At 56.1% G+C, this 21,040-nt stretch overlaps 6 protein-coding genes across 6 annotated transcripts; 3 read left to right on the plus strand and 3 right to left on the minus strand.

The window, feature by feature from the left end:
• Window positions 1-1,543: 1,543 nt before the first annotated feature.
• On the plus strand, window positions 1,544-1,827 carry DCS_06931 (glucose-repressible protein; the record flags this gene model as incomplete). The annotated part of the gene is made up of 2 exons (XM_040804218.1): window positions 1,544-1,665; window positions 1,734-1,827. 2 exons carry the CDS (start codon window positions 1,544-1,546, stop codon window positions 1,825-1,827), a joined length of 216 nt encoding a protein of 71 aa, XP_040654322.1.
• Window positions 1,828-4,437: 2,610 nt separating this feature from the next.
• Window positions 4,438-6,243, plus strand: DCS_06932 (AP-1-like protein; the record flags this gene model as incomplete). Its single annotated transcript, XM_040804219.1, has 3 exons — window positions 4,438-4,908; window positions 4,966-5,951; window positions 6,009-6,243. 3 exons carry the CDS (start codon window positions 4,438-4,440, stop codon window positions 6,241-6,243), a joined length of 1,692 nt encoding a protein of 563 aa, XP_040654323.1.
• Window positions 6,244-7,199: 956 nt separating this feature from the next.
• DCS_06933 (protein kinase) lies at window positions 7,200-9,306 on the minus strand (the record flags this gene model as incomplete). Its single annotated transcript, XM_040804220.1, has 6 exons — window positions 7,200-8,201; window positions 8,274-8,429; window positions 8,492-8,696; window positions 8,768-8,879; window positions 9,014-9,136; window positions 9,264-9,306. 6 exons carry the CDS (start codon window positions 9,304-9,306, stop codon window positions 7,200-7,202), a joined length of 1,641 nt encoding a protein of 546 aa, XP_040654324.1.
• Window positions 9,307-13,158: 3,852 nt separating this feature from the next.
• On the minus strand, window positions 13,159-14,345 carry DCS_06934 (uncharacterized protein; the record flags this gene model as incomplete). The annotated part of the gene is made up of 2 exons (XM_040804221.1): window positions 13,159-13,452; window positions 13,503-14,345. The coding sequence occupies 2 exons, from the start codon at window positions 14,343-14,345 to the stop codon at window positions 13,159-13,161; spliced, it is 1,137 nt and encodes a 378-aa protein (XP_040654325.1).
• Window positions 14,346-15,170: 825 nt separating this feature from the next.
• Window positions 15,171-17,164, minus strand: DCS_06935 (carboxylesterase family protein; the record flags this gene model as incomplete). The annotated part of the gene is made up of 4 exons (XM_040804222.1): window positions 15,171-15,503; window positions 15,614-16,350; window positions 16,413-16,929; window positions 16,982-17,164. The coding sequence occupies 4 exons, from the start codon at window positions 17,162-17,164 to the stop codon at window positions 15,171-15,173; spliced, it is 1,770 nt and encodes a 589-aa protein (XP_040654326.1).
• A 1,615-nt stretch (window positions 17,165-18,779) lies between these two features.
• DCS_06936 (uncharacterized protein) lies at window positions 18,780-20,202 on the plus strand (the record flags this gene model as incomplete). Its single annotated transcript, XM_040804223.1, has 2 exons — window positions 18,780-19,089; window positions 19,322-20,202. 2 exons carry the CDS (start codon window positions 18,780-18,782, stop codon window positions 20,200-20,202), a joined length of 1,191 nt encoding a protein of 396 aa, XP_040654327.1.
• Window positions 20,203-21,040: the final 838 nt, after the last annotated feature.

A 21,040-nucleotide genomic window follows, 5' to 3' on the forward strand; every position in this document is an offset into this window, starting at 1 on the left:
TGTGCAACAGCCCGAAAAACACCGACTCATTGCCATCATCATGTCAAAATCTCACATCTCGTAATGATGGATGAACCACTCCAATTTATTCGCCTAGGTCACCTCTACATATGCATTGCATTATGGCACGTACATGCAACACTACACCGGCGCAGCTCATAAACCGCCTGCTTCCGTCCATGCTCTGCACATCTCCGGTCCGCAGGGTGGCCTCAACGTCACGGGGCTCTACCCAACAATGCGTGATTGGATACTGTACCTGCCTTGAACGATGTCGCCCTGGATGAATATCCTATGCGTGGCACCCATCTCGAAGCAGCCATGGCCTCACCTCACCGCATTACGGCTCGTACAGAGACGAGCCGAATGTCCATCGTCCGTTGAAGAGTTGTTTGTCGCCCCACGAACTACATACCAGGCTGTCCCATGTGAACAGAGGTGCGTCAACTGAACACAGGTTCAGGAGAGTTGTCCTCATTTCACCGTCAACTATCTGACCAACAGCACATACTGGTCGCTTTAGCAAGGATGTTGACAGCCGCAGAGTCGTTCGCCGTTGACTAAGCCAACAGTGCCAACGCCTTGGTGAGGAGGTCGCCCTATTGTCCTCGTTGCTTGTGCCTGGTCAGAGAGCACCGATACAACACACGAACAAACATATAAAACGTGTTACGACCACCCCACATCATGGAAAAGCAAGCCATACCACATTATCAAGGCCTGCCAGTAGTCGCAAGAAAACAAGGTCTTACAGTCCTGGGGGACAACAGTACCTCTCGAACCAGTCACATCGAAGTAAACATCCACAGCCCATCCACATCCGCAGAATCTGCCATCGAGTTTTTGCGAATGTTCTACGCATTTCGATACGATTCCCGCCACGAGCCAGTTCGTAGCAATAGCGAGTGGAGGTGCAGCATGTGGATGAATCTTGGCGATCCCATAAAGGACACTGGCGAGTGTCAATCGCCGGCCCAGGCCGCATCGTCGCGGAATGCCGTCATCGCATACATCTCAAACGGACAATTCGAGTCGCTGACAAGCCTCGACTGGGCTTTACAGGCCACTCAGAGCGCAACGATGCAGGCTAGCGGATATATCCTTTCCATCGCCTGCACAGGGATTGCGTCGATCGAGAACTGGCATGCAAGTTTCAGGAAGGTGGTCTTGGCTAATGTCGTCATCGAAGTCCTACCCTACCAAATGCCCCACCTGTGCCGCTGTGGGACCCACCATCATGACGTAGTTGGCTCCTCGTTGCTTGATTCTCGCCATGGAAATCGATCGAATTCCATGCTCTTGCGGAAATCGATACAAAATTCTCAACGAGGCCAGCTTTCGCGATGCCCTCATTTCGTGTATATAAAGTGATACACGTCCGCTCCCATCACGGCTCATTATTAACAACCGTCATACAATCCAACCCATCATCATCGCAATCATTCATCACAAGCAATTGCAATCGGCACAATCACAAGTATAACTTCAATTCGAGTTGACATTTCTTTTACCCCTTCAACCATCGCTCTCACAAACAATCACAATGGAGACCGCCAAGCAAGCCGTGAACTACGTCTCTGAAACCATCCAGGGCGCTGCATCTGGAGCCAGCAAGGAGGCAAACAAGCAGGTCGCCAAGGACGGTAACGTCGACGTTAGCACTCGGTACGAATCCCAGATTCAGTTGTAGTTGCACACCACACATGGCAAGGCAGACACTAACATTTTTATAGACTTTCGGCTGCCAAGGACGCTGTTGGTGACAAGCTGGAGGAGAGCGGCCACAACAGCAAGGCTGAAGTTCACAAGCAATACGTTAAGAATTAAATAGATGGTTCGACGGCTGCTCTACTGTGCTACGGGCGGCGACTAGCATGATGTCGGCACGGTTAAGCTTTTTCGATGTGGATGTGGATATCTACCTATAGAGACGATGCCGAGTAAAGTATAGGAACGATGCTGAGTAAATATATCAGTCCCAAACTCCAAACTAAGCGTTCCTGGGATGGGTCGCGTTTGACACTCGTGATCGACCAACTTGTACATCGTAGGCAACGATGCCCACGTCGGTCAGTTGACACAGCGCACTGCCCCGTACAATCTGCATGCACATAGGATTTTACAATTGTTCTACGGAATCGTGCTTGAATCGGCGCTTACGTACGTCAGGCTCTTCTGTGCTCCAAATTCTCTTCTGTCGCATTGATAGTTTGTCCACGAGGGCGAGATCGTTCACTTGGGTTGGTCGGTCGTCAGGATGTTTAACCAATTTTCAGCGGGAATGAAACAACTTTTGCGCTTGTTTCGGCTTCGCTACTCCGTACATGGATGCTGCGTCACCTTGGCTGACCGACCTTGAGCAGATATAAGGTTCAATCGCTGCATCTCAAAGGAGTATCTGCCCTGGCTCCTCACAATGGCAGCGACTGGCGACGTGTCGCTCGACGGGGCAAGGTAGGGTAGTGTGGTACATGTAGTTGTGAAACAAAGTGGAAAACTGGGCTGACGCGCATTTGGCACATGGGTTGTGTGTTCAGCCACGTTGACGTGCATGGCATTCAAACCAAACGCTTGGTCGGGTTATCCCAGCAATTCGCCCGAGTGAATTTTGCGAGAAAATCAACCTGTGACCGTCATCGGTGGCGGTTAGATTCGGGTGGGGGCCCTGCTTACAGCGCCGGAGATAACGGAAAAGGCACCAACGGTACCAAGATACTATGCACACGACACTATCGCCGTCAAAGTACCCACGGTGCCAACGTGCAGGCCCGGAAGACTTCGGCATGTTAGCGTCGGATGAGGCCGGAATCTAGGCCGCCTCGGTAAAGCTATCTATCCGAAGGGCGCTCCTCCTGTCTTCAGCTCGTCCGCCTGTGGCAGTACGGCAGTCAACTGGCGGCATCGGACCATCGCAGGGGATGAAGGAAAAACGCAACTGCTCATCAGATGCGCGGCAGCTTTCAATAGGGAAGCGAGTAGGTTGGGCAAATGTTTGGTGTAGCAGCAGGTATCCAGACTGTAAGTACGAGAACGGAGAGCATCATGTATTCACACTTAATTTTGCACCGTACGGATACCAGTACATAACGACTTGTACATGTAAGGAGTGCAAGTACTTATTGTTTGATCTTCAGTAAGTAGATGCGCAGTACTCCGTACTTGTACTTGTGTTCCATGCTCCGTACTTGTCGGTGTACTGTTGGTCAAGGACGAAGTACTCCATACATGTATTACTGTAATGGGCACGTGCAGTAAGTCAATGGTGCTCAAATACGGAGTATTACTCGTACCGTAAATATGCCATATTACTTGTACTTGCTCTTGTGTGGTGTAGCACCGCTACGCTGCAAGTATTTGACGACCGTGTACAAACACTACCTACTTAGTACTTAGTAGGTGTACTTAAGTACCTAAGTAAGGTGTACTTAGTTGTAATTACTGACCTCAGTGCTGTCAGTACCATACTGCTCATGTACTCCACCCATGTACTCCGTACTCAGTACTCCGTATACCTACACCCAATTACTGGTTGTTCTGCACGGAGTACATGTACTGTACCACCACTGTCCCACTAAGCAAGCCGCACTTGCGAGTACTTACTCCGTACTCCGTACTCACGTACGCTACGGAGTACATGCCGCAACCTGTTCCTCCACCCATGCCATCGTCGTCCAGATGCGTAGACCAATGGATGACGTCTATCGGACGATGTGTCTCCACCCCGTGGCACAACCTCGTCTCAAACGGCCGACACCACCTGAGGCGCTCTGCATCAAAAATCGCCCCGCCTCGGCTTACAAATGCGACCCATCTCTTGCCACACGCGCGCTGACGCTCCTCTCGCCTGCCTTCCGAGTGCTCGTCCTACACTCGAGCACGCACGCCGTCAAGCATTTTCCATTCCCCTGCACACGTCGTTTTAGCCCTTTTCCGGTGGAGACGGAATCAACTAGAAGACGTCTTCCTGATCGTCGCCCAGGCAGCGAGCCTCGTTTCTCTCCTGCAACCCTATCCCATCAACCCCCGTCCAACCCCCCGCCGGCATCGTCTGCCGTACGTCAGCACCTCGTCTCGGCCCCTCGCGCAATCGCAGCCTCGCCCATCACGGCGGCATCAAACCGCAGTCACTGTTTGACTTGCTGTGCTTGCCTTTGCTCGCTTTCCCGTCACGGCGAACACAGATCCCTGGGCCACCCGTGGCTACGTTTCCCATTTCCTTGATCGAACCGCCTCCGCTCTGGTTTCTGGCTGGACCTCGCACGGCATTGGCATTCACGTGCGATCCACAGCTCTCTTTCGGTGCTGAACCCGCTTACGTACTTGGACGGCTCGCCGCTCCGCCTCCTCGTCTCATCTTCCTTTCTTTTCTCCCTCCTCCGTGTCTCTTCTTGTCCTGCTCGCGGCCCTGTCTCCGAACCGTCATCCGCATACATCCCCATGGCTTCCGCAGGTGATGGAGGGGGCTCCCTGCCACCCAACTTCTTCTTGACCCCGCACCAGCAGAACCTTCTCTTTGCTGCTCTCAACACCAACAACCAGCAGAATCCTGCGTCTCCCACCCAGAACACACTCGCTCTGTCCCCCAACTCGTTCAAGAGCTCTCCAATGCGGCCCATGGACAGTGGTGCCCTCAACGAGAGTCCCTATCTCGACAACAGCTACGAGTACGAATTTGGCGATTCCACCTTTGACTTTTCCTTTGCCAGCGCCGATCAACCCAGCATGATCGGGGACATACCCGACACCGCCCAATCCGACTCGACCGAGAACGAGTCTAGCGAGAAGAGGGGTCATCCCGACGATGAGGACGACGGCTCCGCTCCGGGAAACGATTCCAAACGCCATGAGAGCACCGACAAGGTTCCCAAGAAACCTGGCCGGAAGCCCCTCACGTCCGAGCCAACCTCGGTACGTCGCTCCCCCGCCTTGCTCCCGTCGCCCCGTGCTGACTTGTGGAAACTGTAGAAGCGCAAGGCCCAGAATCGGGCTGCGCAGCGGGCCTTCCGAGAGCGGAAAGAAAAGCATCTCAAAGACCTCGAGACCAAGGTGGAGGAGTTGGAGAAGGAGTCGGCGGCCACGAACCATGAAAATTCAAAGCTGCGCGCTCAGGTTGACAGCATCACTGCCGAGCTGGGCCTCTACAAGCAGAGGCTGTCGGTCATGTCTAGCATGAACAAGACCACGGTCCCGAGGGAAAAGGTCCCTTTCGGAAACGCTGCCCTCGTCAACCTAAGCGACGTCAACTTCCAGTTCGAGTTCCCCAAGTTCGGAAGTCTACCCGGTCCGCCGTCCAACAAGCAGTCGACCCCCTCTCAACCTATCAGCCCTCAGCCGAATGGACAACTGCTGAGCGCCCAGAGCACCGGTGCCAAATCCCCTGCGCCTGTCCAACCTTCTGTTCATGATGGCCTGCCCACCTTTTCCGGCATCTTCACTCCGTCCATGAGCAACTCCTACAGGACAGGCTCGAGGATAAGTCTGGATTCTGGAAACGCGAGCCTCGGAGGCGCCATCAGCTCCCCATCTGCGTCGTCAAACTCCAACGCCGGTCCTAGCTCTTCTTGCGGCACCTCGCCCGAGTCTTCGAACCAGTCTCCCATGGCCTTCAAACCACTGGAGACGCTCACGACGATTGGCGAGGAGCAGAATGCCGCCACGCAGTTCACCGCCGTGGACATTGCAAGTCCCAGCTTTGACTGGTTGGCGAACCAGAACGGAGGTCACTTCGATCCACAACTCTTCGGCGACTATCGTGAGCCACAAGACAACATTCTCTCCAACCCGAACCTCGACGAATTTTTCAACGATGCCTTCAATGCTGATTTCGTGACGCCCTACAACACAGCACCCGCCTCAATGATGCCCAAGAAGAATCTCATTGACGAAATCGACGCCCAGCAGAACTCGGTGGATGATCACCCGCCGAAGAACATGAACTGCAACCAAATTTGGTACGTTCACTCTCAAGGTCTTGCTGCCTCCGACGGAGTATTAACGCACGCATGCAGGGAGAAATTGCAAGATTGCCCCAAGGCGCAGAGCGGCGAGTTTGACTTGGATGGTCTCTGCTCCGAGCTCACCAAGAAGGCCAAATGTTCCGGCAGCGGCCCTGTTGTCGGAGAGAAAGACTTTGACACAATATTGAAAAAATACATGGGCAAGGATGTGTCATCCAAATGCGTCGCCAGCACCCTTGGTATCTCGGTCAAGCAAGAGCAGCCCAACGGAGTGGCGATACCGTAAGGTCCGACCACGTTCGACGGCCGCTGGCTCGAGTGTACACCAGGGCACGAACAACAGGCTACTCCGCCGCTCACGCGAACGGGAGACTTTACGCCGCCGATGGCGTTGAAGGACTTCCAAGGTTCAAGGAGGTAGCACCTTTGAATCCTTTCTGTGTTTCTGCTTTGAAGCAAGGTGCAGTTCGAGTCCGCTCTCGGAATGCTGCAGCAGAGCGTGCGCCATTCATGGCGTACGTGCTCCCATGGCGGCGCGGGACGACGAAGAGGACCTGTCGAAGCGCTTTTGTGATCACGGTGCAGCTGGTGCGACGGGCTCGCTGGGCCATCAGTTGGCGTTTGCTTCACTTTTGCCATAGCGGCCTTGATCTCTATTGGAAAGGGAAAGGGGTAAAATGACGGTCGGCGGGCTTTTCACGTTTGATCTACATAGCAGTTACGCAGTCTCCACTTGTCTCTTCCCATGGGATGTTGGTATTAATGAAGATTGTTCCTATCTCGTGACTTATTACCCTCACGCCATGGATTCATGTTCCAGGGTATCGTGATATTACGTGGCCCTTGCATTGCCACAATTGTCCCTCCCCACTAACCGATCGGTAGTGCAGAGTATGAAACTACGATTGTACGCGCTCGAAATGTATCAAGTGGGACACCATTCACTCTCCTCCCCCGAGTATTTCTCGGCATCACAACAGACGCGTTCAAAATGCCTGGGGGTACGGTATCATCTGCCACCAACAAAATGGCGGATAATGCCCGACATGGTCGGCCCAACTAGGTGCTCCCGTATTCCTTGCTTCTTCCGCCCAACGAGGTCGGGTTCCTGGAGTCGCTTGACAGAAGAGGTTGCAAGCGAGGGCAAGTCGTCACATGTCAGCGGCGTCCATCGCCATGAGCAACACTTGCCAGCGGGGCAAGGTGAATGCAAAGTTGAGCTGCGAGGCCAAGATAGGTCGACTAGCTAATGACAACTCGCGCGCCTTCTTTGCCGAGCACACCCCGCTCCCGCGGCTTCGGACTGTTGTTCCGACCTCTCTTTCCCTTGAGGAAGCCAAAGACGCCGCCGGAGCTTTCGTTCTTGGGGTTGGCAGCCGAGTTGGCGTCGGTCGGGAGTGTGCTGTCTTGACGAGCGAGCTCAGACCAACTGCCGCCGCCATCCAGGGTTACCTGCACGCCGCCTGTCGGGCTCGCTACACGACTGCTAGTTGGTGGCAAAGGTTTTGAAACATAGCCGCTCTGGTACTGCAGAGGCGGCGGCGGCGCTTTTCTCGATGGTTGGGCTTGCCTGTTCTCGGAGCTGGACACTTGTCCGGAAGCCAGCGGCTGGCTGACGAGCCGACCGTCGGCTCTGACCGAACCAGGTGTCGCGGCGCCTGTCGTGAGAGCATGGGGTCCACCGCTGGGGGCTCCTGCTTGGTTGTCGTAATTCAGCTCCTGATTTGCCTCGGTCATCCTGCATGAAACGATCAGCACACAAATGCGTCGCATGGGGTTTGGGCTATAATACTTCATGTAGGCGGCCACGGTGTAGTCGAACGACTGGAAATCCCTTTCAATCATGCGGTAGAGCTCATCCTCTCTGATCTCCTGGTCTGTTGCATCCTCCTTTAATGGCTCTCGAGGCTTTTGCCTCCTTGCACGAGCCTCGAGGGGGGCCTCTTCGAGTAGAAGCTCCTCCAAGTCGTACGTAGCATCGAAGTTGGTCTTGTCGGAGGAAGGAACAAAGATGGGCTCGATGCGCTTTTGCTCAAGCAGATCAAAATCGATCGACTTGAAGAAGTCGTGGTAGATGAAGCTCTCCCACGTGCTGCCAAGGCGTGTCTGGGGACTGGGGTCCATGGCGGCGCGGATGGCGTAGAGACAAGGCAGAGACACCGGCGGCTGGGTGACGGGATATTTGGGCGCCGTCTTTTGTATTTGTTGGCTGAGCGTAGCTTCATTGCTCCCGTCGAATGGACGCTGCAGAGAAACAATCAGTCACCATGACGGGGAGGAACTGGTGCCTCGGACCCTGTTCAATTGCCAACGCACCTTGTTATAGATGCACTCGTAGAACAGAACACCTAGCGACCACCAGTCTGCGCGGATGTCGTAGCCCTTGCCAGAGTAAACCTCTGGCGACAGGTAAGCGAGGGTGCCTGACTTGCTCGTCAGAATCCTGCCGGTAATCACATCGGAGGCAACGTTCTGGGCGACATGGTCAGGACTGCAAGACGATCCAACGGCAACGCACGGCAGGGCGGACGTACGAAGTCGGTCAAGTGAACATGGCCATCGGAATCGAGGAGCACGTTGTCGGGCTTCACATCTCTGTGGATGATACCCTGGCCGTGGATGTATCTCAATGCGCAGCCCAGCTCGGCAATCCAGAAGCGGACAGCTTCTTCGGTAAAGGTCTTTCGGGAAATGTGAAATCGTAGATCGCCGCCGCTCATGAGATCGACGACGAGGTACCTGCGACAAATGTTTCAGCCATGACAAACGCTCAATCGATCGGCTCAGGCGAGTTGGCAAGAGGAGCGCACATGTACTCGATGTCCTGGAAGCTGTATCGCAAGTTGCAAATGAATGGGTGGTTGACATGCTCGAGCATCCGCCGTTCGCGGATGATGTTGCGCACGCTCTCGGACTTGACGACTATATTACCCAACTCATCCATCAGCATCGCAGCCCCGGGCGTGGTGCTGGGCGGATGGAAAGGCCGGCGAGCCGACGAGAGATCGACAGGACAGGGCAGGACATGATAGGATGGGGGAGATGGCGGGGCGTACCTTCATCCTTGCGGATGTATTTGAGAGCAAAGGACAAGCTCGTATCTTTACGTTCGACGATGCGAACCTTTCCGAACGCACCACGACCGACGACTCTCAACAAACGAAAATGATTGAGGTTGACTGCGAGCCCATGGGCACATCAGCACGGGGCTCACCTCTCGACGGCGGACGGGATCGACTGCCCCGGGCAGCACCTAGCAGCAGGGAGGGCGGGAAGGACGGGCATCGGCTTGTCAGCGATACATACCTTCACCGCTGAGGTCAACGGGCTTTCCTTGGCCGTTGCCCATAGCGAGCGGCGAGAGTGATGGGTGGGATGAAGACTATCGGGTCGGTAGGACAAGAAGCATGCTGGGGATGACGATCGGACGGGCAGCGGGAGATGCGACTGTTGCCGTAGTTCGATGCGAGGCGTGGAATCGGTCGGCCGGTCGTTTGCCGTGTCGTGAATGACGGGCGTCGACGTCGGGGAGGAAGACTGTCAGGATGCGGATGGCAGTCGAGAGGGAGTGCGTAGAACTGTAGGCTCGGCCCGTCTGAACGGGAGTCGTGTGCGTATGCGGTCGTTGAGAGAAAATCGACCGGTACTGCGCGAACAAGACGAGCGCGGGCTCGGCGGACGGGTGAGAGTGCACCACCGATGGGGGTTGTTTGACGGTATGACGGATGAGTGCCGGCCGAGCTGAGGTGGGCGTGGATAACACGACCAACGAATGTGCAGGTTGGGAGGATGGATGGAACCGCCCGTCGGCTGGCGCAAGATTTGTCGTGCAGGAGGTTGTTGACAAGATTTGTCGTGCAGGGGGTTGATGACGTTGATGGTGGAGGCTTGTGTCATTTACCGGCGTCGGGCATTCGGTTGCATTGATTGTAATCTGTATGGGGAGGGGGGGATTTCGAAAGAACAAAGATGCAGGAGGAGTCTCCGCGTGGTGAAGGTGATGGATGGGACACAGATTCAGGATAGGCTTGGACTGTTCCCCTTCCGTACTACCCATCGGCGGCGGCGGGGGGAGGCTAGCTAGTCAGAGGTACGACATTTCGCACCAGACACCGCTAGTAACGGCATGTACACCTACTCCGCGCTACGTCGGTAATGGACGCCATTGGCGAGTTGGCGGAGCACTGTACGCATGACGAGCACAGCACAGAGTGGAGGAGGTCGATGGTGGACGCTGTGGGTGCACTGGTGAGTGCTGGAGGTTCGTGTCTCGGGTACCTAAGTACGGTAGGCATCTGCAGGTGGCCATGGCTGCTGTTGGCGGTGCTTGTGGATGCCGTGCGTTGCGGCAGAAGGATGACTGGTCACAAGAAGCCAAGTTCCAGGGCATTCGTTGGCGCCGAAGGAGAACGAGGACAGAGCGCCACGGCATTTGCCACGGCGAGGCCACCTAGTAATAACACATGGGTGCTAATTAATTACGGTAGGTACCTACCTAGAGGTTAGGTAGTACCTAGCGGGTACCAAGGTGACTGTGCCAAAGCGCATGTGCTGTGCAGCGCCCAGGGTACCAGTCTTCCAGCACCTGGCAAGACGCCTGATGCTCGATTCTTGATGGGCGGCGGGGAGGACCTGGCACTTGGTGGAAGTAACAGGCTCCATGCATGTTGTTCCCACGTCGAAGTACACTTCATTTCTTGCCCCGAGTGCTATCTTCGGTACCCAGCAGCTCTCCGACATCTCCCTGACCTGCTGGGCTCGCGCGGAGGCCTGGGGCGGTGGTGAGGCTGGACAAGGTGCGATGGAGCTCACCGCTTCTCCGTGTCTGTTGCGGGACGGCATGCTCCCGCGCGGAGCAGCAGTAGATGTAGGTTCGTTCCTTGGATCCTCGACTGGGGGAGGGGACCTTGATCTCGCTGGCCGATCAACTAACTGTACGCTGTATCCAGTACGCCCACGGTGGCGGCGAGTCGACAGCTCCCCCGAAACGAGCGGCCTTGCTCGCACCCTGAACAAGCTCCCATGCATGTGCGTGTACACGTATCTTTATTTTCCTCGGTCAGCTGGCACGTGGATGTGCAAGAACAGGATCAAGCAGACCATGGCTCTGCATCGCCCCGGGCACAAACCCGTTCTTGGGCCACCGAGCTGGGCTGGTTTCGAGCCGTCCACCGAGCAGCATGCGACCGTCTCATGCGGCGGTAGCCAGTGTTTGCCTCGGATAAAAGCACGACGGAAATCCATCCGTCGCATCGGCATCGTCGGACGGACCCATTACTGGTCTGGGCGGTGGCTTGGATGCCGTGGAGGACTCCAACAAATACGAAGCGAGATAAGTAGAAACGGGGTAGGGAGATGCCGGCACAGGTACAAGCAAGGATGGGCCAGCACTGGGAGAAGATGATGACTACTGGTACGTACCTACCTAGGTAGTAGCGTTGGGTGCAAGCAAGTTGCAAGCGCAGCGGTAAACGGTTCGTTAGCACGCTGTGAGTAATACTGAGTACAGGTTCTAGGTACTAAGGTAGGTACCTACCAAGGTTCCACCATACAAAGTGCATACTACGACACCTAAAAGCTAGGCGGAATGGTAGGTTTCGCCCCGTGCGTCACGTGCTGCTGAAACGTTGGTGGGGGTTCATGCATGCCGCTGCTGGTGGTTGCCGATTAGTAGAACGAACTACGGGTCAGCCAGCCCTTGGTCGTCATGAGCGCAGCAGGAATTTCTCAGGTGTTCAACGAAGAGGTTCCATCCCTACCACCATACGGCTGCTTCGTACTTTATTTCGAGCTTGCTCTGCCCCCAGTATGCCGCGTTCGTTCACGGATAGACGGCACTGCACGGGCTCCATGGCAGCACCAACGCATGTGCCATAGTACTGGCAACAGTGCGAGGACCTGCTGTCCAGCACTGCATGTATGCCAGGTACACGCATGCACAACTACTAGGTACTTGGATGTAATACCGTACAGTACACGTTGGGCGCCCTTGTGTCGCCAAGGCGAGCAGGCTTGGGTTGGTTCGGGTCCAAGTACCGACGTGCCGCGTTCGCCAAGAAGACGGGGAAGCCGCCGAGGAGATGTTTCAGTCAAGTCCGAAAGAATAGGCCAGTCAATCCGTTGGCCACGCCAGTCCCTTTTGCGATGCTATGATCGGCATCCGTGTGCTGGCATCCGTGTGCTGTGCCGACGACTTGGCCAACTGCCAACAGGCACGGGCATCGATCTGGACGTGCCAGCCACCAAACGAATGACCACTACTCCGTACTGTAGGTACGGTGCCTGCAAAGTGCTCGGTGCCATAGTACGTACTGTGGTGCTGGTACCACAAGGGTACCCTGCTGCACAGCGGAGTAACGGTCGTCAAAGAGCTGGTGCTTGTTTCATTCACACCAACACCCACGGTGCTACCGTAGAGCAACCACAACGGCACCCTCGTGGTAAAGGGGTGGCAGTACGGAGTGCTGTACTGTAGGTGTAAGTGCACTGTACTTACGGAGTACGTACAGAGGAATTACACCATGCATTAATCCGTCTGGTATTATGGCGAAAGGACATCGGGCAACGTGCCGACCCCTCCTCTCCCTTCCCTTGGCGGTAATGCAGAGAGCCCCGTCAGCGGGACCAGACGAGCAATCTTGGTACAAATTTAGACCTTCGCGGGCGGAAGCCACTGCGCCGCTGGGCGACCACCAACTGGCCAACGGCGAGAATCCCTGTCGGGTCGGTACGTGCTGCTATAGTGCATGACGCGCTCGTGCAGGCCTCGGCGAATAAGTACTTGTACTTACTTTCGCGCGTACTTGGCACGTCTCGGCTTCCAAGTACTGTAGAATCAATCCCTGACTTTCCACGTGCCTCGCCGAAGATGCCTGCGGGAACCCACACACCAATGCTCCGCTGCCGTGCTTCGGCCTCTCTCCTCGCTTCTCCGCAAGGCCCGCTCTCGTTGGACTGCGGACGTTGGCCGCCTCGCCGTCGGCTGCCGCTTTGCTAACCCGCCAACGCAGCCGAATCATGCTGGCCACCAACGGTGCGATGCTGCGTAGCCTGTTGTGATCGGATGGCACGGCTGAACGGCAACGCATTGGATAGCCAACACCAATATTCATTCATGCAGTCCATGTCCGTCGTCGTATCCTCTCGCAGGGCCGAGAGTGTGCTCGTCTTCGCTCTCGCCGTCCCCTGTGTCCCGGCTAGGCTACCACGAGAGGGAGAGCAGTCGTCGGCTGGGCTTGTCGGATTGCTTGACTGCAGTCCGCACGCTCGCGTCTACTGCGTGTCGTCTGGAGGTCTGTTCCACGATCTGCGCAAGCTCCTCCTCGTCGTCGCGCCCGAATCCCTTCCGACGAAGCAAAGGACCCAGTCCTTGACGAGGCGCGCCTTCTCCTGCTGTGGACGCTCCGCGGCCGCCATCCTCTTGCTGGCGAGGCTCCTCGTCGAGTAGCGCCCGCTCCCGTCCTGTCGCCACAGGAGGCTGACGCGCGTCATTCCCCTGCGTAGGCTCTGGCCGTAGACCTTGTCCCGAAAGACGTGCAGCGCCACCTTCTCCACGAGCACGACATCCTGCCTCCTCAGCTTCAGCACGCTGCTGTCGGCGTCCTCGCTGGACAGCCAAAAGGTGATGGCGAAACCGGTGGCCGTGTTGTCGCCGACGAGGACCTCGACCAGGGAGAGGGGCTTGCCCCAGCGCGTCGTCACGGTCCGCGGTTGGGCGATGGAGATGACGCCGACGATGAGGTTCAGCGTCAGCGTCTGTGGCTGCAACGCCGCGATGCGACTCGCGGCGGGAACGTCCTTTAGGTCGGATAGGGCCGGCGGGGCCGGCGGCGGCGGCATCGAATCCGTGTAGGTGTGAGTGATGTCGGCAGAGGACGCCGTCAGCATCGACGTTGCGTCGTCCGTCGCGAAGCTATCCTCCGGCGGGGGCGAAGAGTCCGTCCCATGCTCCGCTAGGGTCTGCTCAAAGAACTGTGCCATGACTGCATCGGCATCGCTTCCCGGAGGTAGCCGGGAGCCTTCGACGCACACGTCGGCCGTCGTGAAGAAGGTGGCGCTTCCTTGAAAGGGTGTGTCGTGAACGTCATGAACCAAGCTGAAGCCCGTGTGGAGAGGCTTTCGTATCAGAGATAAGGACCGCCAGGCGGGGCGTGAATCTCGCCGCTCGAACTCGCCTTCCGCGTCAAAGCATCGCGAGGCTTTGCCAATGTCGTCGACGCAAGATGACAGATTCACCGTCGACGGAGCGGGGGCACCGGCGAGAATAATTATTTTGGCAGGCATTGAGAGGAAATGAGGGGTGCCTCGTCTTCCGGCTAAGAGATATCGCGCAAATGTACGGAAAAAGATTTCGCGAATAGAATGCGTGGAATGTATGTTCGTAGTCATGGACAGTGTGCAGATTTGGCTCGGGCGTGAAGTGAGGTTGAATTTCAGCCTGTTCCGGTTAGTGCGAACCCCTGGTGGACGCAGCAGTAACAATACTGGTGTGTGATAATGTATGGGGGCGGGCATCAAACCACAGGCGACCACGGGCAGTAGTAGAGTAGGAATAGGTGGGAACAGATAAATCATCTGTAGTGACAAAATTTTCATGGCACAACGCTTATATTTGATGACTATTGCACTTTCAAAGAGTGTGCAGAGTTGATTCGATGAAAAATTAATATGGCGAGATCAACGTAGTGCGCTGGGGCACGAAGGCCGCGGGAGGGAACCACCGCGACACGCCTCTGCTGAGATTTCCAACCCGTTTTCGACGGCTTGCGGACACCCATCACGTCTTACACATAAATGGAGGCTGTATTATGTATTTGATTCACAAATTACGAGCCGGATGTTACCGTAAGCTCTGCCATGCCACGGACGCTCAAACCTCGACGCCTGCACGTCGTGCCAGCGCTACAAACCAAGATCCTCCCAATTCCGCCAGCTGCGCCTGCCGCGGCCGTACTTGCCCCAGCAGCTGGTTTGTGCCACGTCATAGTTCATGCACAAGTCGTTCTCTAAACGGGAAAGCACAAGCCTTGAGTTGGGAAGCTTCTGGAAGATTCAGGTACAAGGCCGGGTCTACCCTTCAGAAGTTCCGTTCAGCCACCAGTCGCAGCTTCTCCGACACACAATACGTCTTGATTTGGACACTCTTCGGCGCTCAATCCCAGTACGAGGAAAATCGTTGCTCTGCTCGTTGTGTGTCGATCCGTGGTCCATTCATTAGCTTCCAAAGACCGACAGCCCATTCGTAATCATCCAGTTCATTCCTTCTAATCGCCAGTCGTCCAACTCGACGTAATTGCCGTTCACATCCCACACAATATTGTTCCCCACGCCACTACCGGTCAGTCGGTCGTACTTGGGCCAGACGTCATTGTTGGCCAGCCCAAGACCATCCTTGCCGTTCGGATCCAGATGATTCACAAAGTTGATCCACGCCGTGGCCATCGTCGTCGAGAGAGCCTTGGCCTTGGCCGTGTACTCCGTGTCGTCCCCGCCAAAAGGATTGACGTCGTACCCATCGGCGTTCCAGTTGCGAAAGACAAAGGCCACCTGGCCGAATGTGTTAGATGCTGCAGCCTGGATACTCATACAAGGGGAGGAGGGGGGGTTGGGGGTGGCAGGCAGGCAGGCAGCGAGTGGTGGTGGTGGTGGCGACGTACTTCTTGGAAATGAGAGGAGCCGAAATACGGCACTTGACCGTTGACAAGGACGTCGAAGCGGTATGAATAGCTCGGCACTCCATGGTCGGACCAGGCCAAGTTCGCCCTCCGCCTCGCGTAGTGGAACATCATGTCCCCGTATATGGCAGCCATGCGCCGGTACTGCGCGCCCAGCATCTGGGCCATGGTATCATTCGGCTGGATGACGTGAGGCCACCGGATGAGCGAAGGAATGCCGACAGACTGCACGTTCGGGTACAAGTGCATGAGCTCCTTCACAAGTGCATCGACATCGTCCTCCGTCTGCTTCGATAGAAGGAGCCGACAAAGAAGCTTTCGCACATCCTCGTCGGTGTCGACCTTTCCATTGTCGAGGCTAAAGTTGCCCCCCTCGTCCGTATTTATGCCAATCATGACCGGGACCTTGCGGAAATTGCCCTTGCGTAGCTGGTGTGTGGTATAGTCCCGGAAGAAATCGCCGTCCAGCGTGGGGGGCCACGGACCAGAGTCGGAGCCGTTGAGTGCCCGATGGAGCTCATCGATGGGCGCCTTTCGAATACAGTCCAAGGACTCGGCCGTGCCGATGAACCTCGCGCAGGATGTATTGCTGACAAGGTTGTCGTACGAGGCTTGCAGCCGTTCCGTCTCGTTGAACCCTCCGTTGTACGGGCTTCTCCGAATGACAGACCCAAAACCGGACTGGCCGATGGCTCCACGGAAGAGCTGATCATCTCGCCCTGTTACAGTCCGTCAGAGAAGACCTGCTGCATCCCGAGCTCGTCACGCCGCCATCACTCACCGTTGTAGGCCAACACTTGGGCAGAGACGCTCTCGGCACCGGCACTTTCGCCAAAAATGGTCACCTTCTCCGGCGAGCCGCCAAAGGCGTCGATGTTCTCTTGAAGCCACCGCAGGGCCAAACGCTGATCCCGGAAGCCAATGTTGGTTGCGCCCGCGTTCAGAGCCTCCCTTCCAGGTAGGAATCCGTAGGCGGAAAGCCTGTAATTCAGGCTGACGCCGATGATGGGGGTGCCCATATCGACACTGCGCTCGACGATGAAGGATAGATTGTACCTCTTGTCTGCCGATCCACCGACCAAGAGGCCACCACCGTGTATCCAAACGGCGACCGGCAGGTTCGCTGCGGCGGATACTCCTGCCGGGCGGATGACGTTGAGAAAAAGACAGTCTTCCGAGGTCTCGTATCCAACATGATCAGATCCATAGCCCACGCAGTGCGGCGGGTATTTGCCGGCATTGCGAATGCCATTCCATGAAGCACGAAGGCCCTTGGCAACGGTGAATCGACCAGGAACCTTGGAAGGCCTGTGAGTGTCGGTTTCCCACGGATGAAGCTGGGATGTTTACCTGCGCGTAGGGTATTCCCAGGAAAAAGTCCTGGCGGTAGCCAGGGCTGTGCACTCCAGCATACGTCCCATTCCTCACAGTCACCAGGGGACTGTGATGAGCGTCGTTCGTGGCCGCTGCCGGCGCAACCAACAAGCAAACCTGTACGAGGCATCGAAGTAGCAAGTTGAACGGGTGAGCCATCTTGAACATGGACTCCCACGCCTACTATCGATCCAGGAGATCCAGGAAACAATCGGCCTGCGCAGGGGTCCCATACTTCACATACTCATCACGTACACCTCGCGCACATGTACACCTCGGTCTCATCGTGTACGTGCGGCATCTCGGATGGTCGGTCCCCAAGTCTGGGCAGCTTTCCATCTCCACATATGCTGTAGGCCAAGCTGATTGCTGCATGAACTATCCGACGGAACCAAAGTCGTATGTCGGTAGCGGCCAATGAGTGAAAGGGCTTTCTGCGTGCGCTTCGTCGTCGGCATGGGGCGGATATGACAACATCCACTCGACAAACGGCATGTCCATCGGCAGGTGACAGGGGACAAGTGTTTCTCAAACAGCTGCCTGCCTACCCATCTGCAGAATAATACCTGTACGGGTTTCGGGAACTTTTGCGATGATCGAAAGGAATAACGGGTGGGTCTCCAAACGAGCTCAGGCCGCGTCCGAGGCCCCCTGTCGACTTGGCCTCACGGCTCGGGCACATTCGTCGCAAGTCGTATTACGAGCCAGGTGCAGATGCGGTAGTAGTAGTGCATGCACCTCGTGCCTCGCGATAATACCACATGTACGAGGACACCTACCCAGTACGGAGTTCATGGCAAGCATGTCGAGTAATAAGGTCAAGTAGAGTGCAACACTTCCGTGCCGTGGGCACATGCAGATGCGTTCCGAGGGGCCGTGATCTTGATATGAATGTTTCGGAAACATGAAGGACTTGCTTGGCAACTGCAATGTAGCCGATATACGAGCGCACCAACTGCTAGAGGAAGGAGCCGTTCGGGCCACGGTGAACGAATTCTCATCTGCGGTGTAGGAGGACGGCTCAGACGGGCGGTGATGCTCCGAGTCGGCTGCGCCGTCTTCACGGTCCTAAATGCTGGACATGTGAACTTCCCGGCGAGGCCTAGAGACGGGCCGCTGCAGGAGGGTTCTTGGAGAATGGAAGCCATGTGCGAGATCTGGAGTAGGGTGCGGTTGTGGGTGTGTTGCGACATTCCTATGGCTGTTTGAGAGGGGAGACGCCTATGAGGGTGCAAGCATCACAGAGATGTCGCTCAAACGGGAGGTTGTGCAGGGAAGAAGACTGACAAAAGACTGCCACATCGAAGGCATATGGTAATCAGGTGTGAGAACTGTACTCCGTACTCCAGATTACGAAGGACAGACATGTGGTGTACAGGTTGGGAATACTTGCTGGTACATGCAAATCAACTATTGCGGTACATGTACATGTATACTCCGTACATGTACGTGTATACATGTACGCCCACAGTAAGTACGGAGTACGGAGTACAACGAACTTAGTTACAGTACAACTAATACTGTACAATACTGTACTTCCTTGTACTACAAGTGCATGCAAGTACTTAAGTACAAGCATCGACGAGGGCAAATCGAGCAAGGACCAGCGGCTCTAGCCGAGGCTCATGAATCAAGCTACCCCATAATTATTTCCGAGCATCACCGCCCATCGGCCAGCCGGTTCATGAACCATGGACAACTTCCTTGCTTGCTCGCCACACATGCGCTCTCCATCCCCGTCATCCATTCACCCCTGCACATCCCGAACGGCACAATGTCGCTCTACCACGTTATAGAGCACACCATCGATGCCTCCCACATTCGCGAATTCGCCCGCGCCACGAGTAATTCGCAGGCAGAAACGCTGCGTCTAGCTGTCAAGCAGTACGTGCCCAAGGACAACCCCCATCCCCGGAAGGGTGACCTCACCATCATCGCTGCCCACGCCAACGGCTTCGTCAAGGTCCGCTTCTCATTTCTGTCCCCGTGGTCCTCCTCGTCACCGTCATCTTCATCCTTCTCGTCTCGTCCTCTTCACCTTCCGTTCCCTCCACCACCATTCTTCCTTTTCTTCCTCCACCTCCGTCCGTCTCTGGAGTAAAGGCTCAACGTCGACAGGAAGTGTACGAGCCATTGTGGGATGATTTATATCACGAGGCCCGCCGCCGTCAGCTGCGCATCCGCGGCATCTGGATCCTCGATGCCGCCTGGCAAGGGCAGAGCGGCCTTCTCAACGAGGGAAGGCTAGGCAACGACCGTATACATGACACCTCCCGCGCATCCTTTGTTCGGTCAGCATCCTCTGACTCGTTCCAGCCTCCTGGTTCGATCTCTCGCGCGACATCATACACATGATCAACCTGTTCCGGCCACCACCTCCGCTCCTCGCCGTCGGTCATTCCTTCGGCGCCTGCGCCCTGACCCACGCCTCCTTCCTACACCCGCGACTCTTCGCAGGCCTCGTTCTGCTCGAACCCGTCATCGGCTACTTCGACTCGAAGCCCTCCCACATCGTGAAGGGACCCGCCGGCCGGAGCATTCGCCGTCGAGATCGCTGGCCCTCGCGCCGCGCCGCCGCCGACTCGTTCCAGCGAAGCCCCTTCTACCAGTCGTGGGATCCCCGCGTCCTCGACAGGTGGATCGAGCACGGCCTCTGCCCCGTCCCCGGCACCGAGGCCGACGTCATGCTCACCACTTCCAAGCACCAGGAGGTCTTTACCTATCTGCGCCCCAGCTGGGACGCGTACGATGTCGACGGAAACCGCATCATCCACCCGGAAAAGGTTCCCGACCTCGACACCACCCTCCACCCCAACGTCCGTACCTTTCCATTCTACCGCGCCGAGAGCGCCCTCACATTTGCCCACCTAGCCGAATTGCGATCCGCCGTCCTGTACATTATCGGGGGCAAGAGCGAAACGTCGCCGCCTGATCTCTGCGACGAGAGAACGGCGGCGACGGGGACGAGAGGTGGCGCCAGCGTTAAATCCGTCACCAATCCCCACTACGGCCACTTGCTGCCGATGGAAGACCCGGGCTACTGCGCCGCGGAGGCGGCCGAGTTCGCCGCCCAAATCATACGCCGCTGGTCGGCCGATGAGGACGAGTTCGAGCAGTGGACGAGATTGAAGCCACTCGAAAAGACGACAGTGGGCGATGACTTTTTGAAGCACTTGGACTTGAAGCCAAAGATATAGCGTAGACAAGCCCCTTGTACACCTGTTGACCTGATATGACTTTGTTCCTGCATCACGCATCGAATAGCATGGAGAGCGGGAAGGCGACACACGTTGCGCTATTCAAAACATCAAGCGCCTGGCACGTCATGGCACGGTCTATTAGTACCTACACCTACATTCACCTTACTGTACCTGGGTAAAGGTACTGTAAGTACGTGGGCAAGTTGGTGCCTATCAAACAGACCTGGCCTACCACAGCAGGTATTACTACTGTACCGTACCAACCGGGTTAGTAGGCAATGCTCCGTACACTGTATTCACCTTGTTCTTGCTGGTGGTGTTGAATCCGTACTCCGTACCTCTAACCTGCTTCGACGGCAAAAGCAGCACTTATGGGGTATTAATATCGAGTGCTCCGTACTACTACGTGAATAGTAAGTCGAGTTCATACCATGCATTAAGTACATCTATTTAGCAAAGAGTGCGTCAATATCACCAACATTCTAAGGCGCGGAGTAGTAAGAAAAGCATCGCGTCTGCCATCTACCATCCAACAAACTGCATCCTGGCACATGGAGCCCGCGTGTGCGAATGAAGATGCGTCCGTTCCTTGTCCCAACTCGGCCTTTAGCTGGAGCCCGTTTGCAAGTTGCTCGTACAGCCGTCTGCAAGACATCAACCACTTATGAAGATGACACCTTCTGGGCTCATGGTGCTCATGAACGCTAGCATGTTCCTGGACGCAAAGCTTACCGTCATCCTCCAACGCTCGCAGCTTGTTCGCTACCGCATCACTACCCAGGAGACAGGCTGCTAGGTGCTGTCACCATGACGTTTCTTCCTCCCCTGCACATCG

This window comes from Drechmeria coniospora, chromosome 03, assembly GCF_001625195.1.
Source record: "Drechmeria coniospora strain ARSEF 6962 chromosome 03, whole genome shotgun sequence".
Classification (NCBI taxonomy): Eukaryota; Fungi; Ascomycota; class Sordariomycetes; order Hypocreales; family Ophiocordycipitaceae; genus Drechmeria; species Drechmeria coniospora.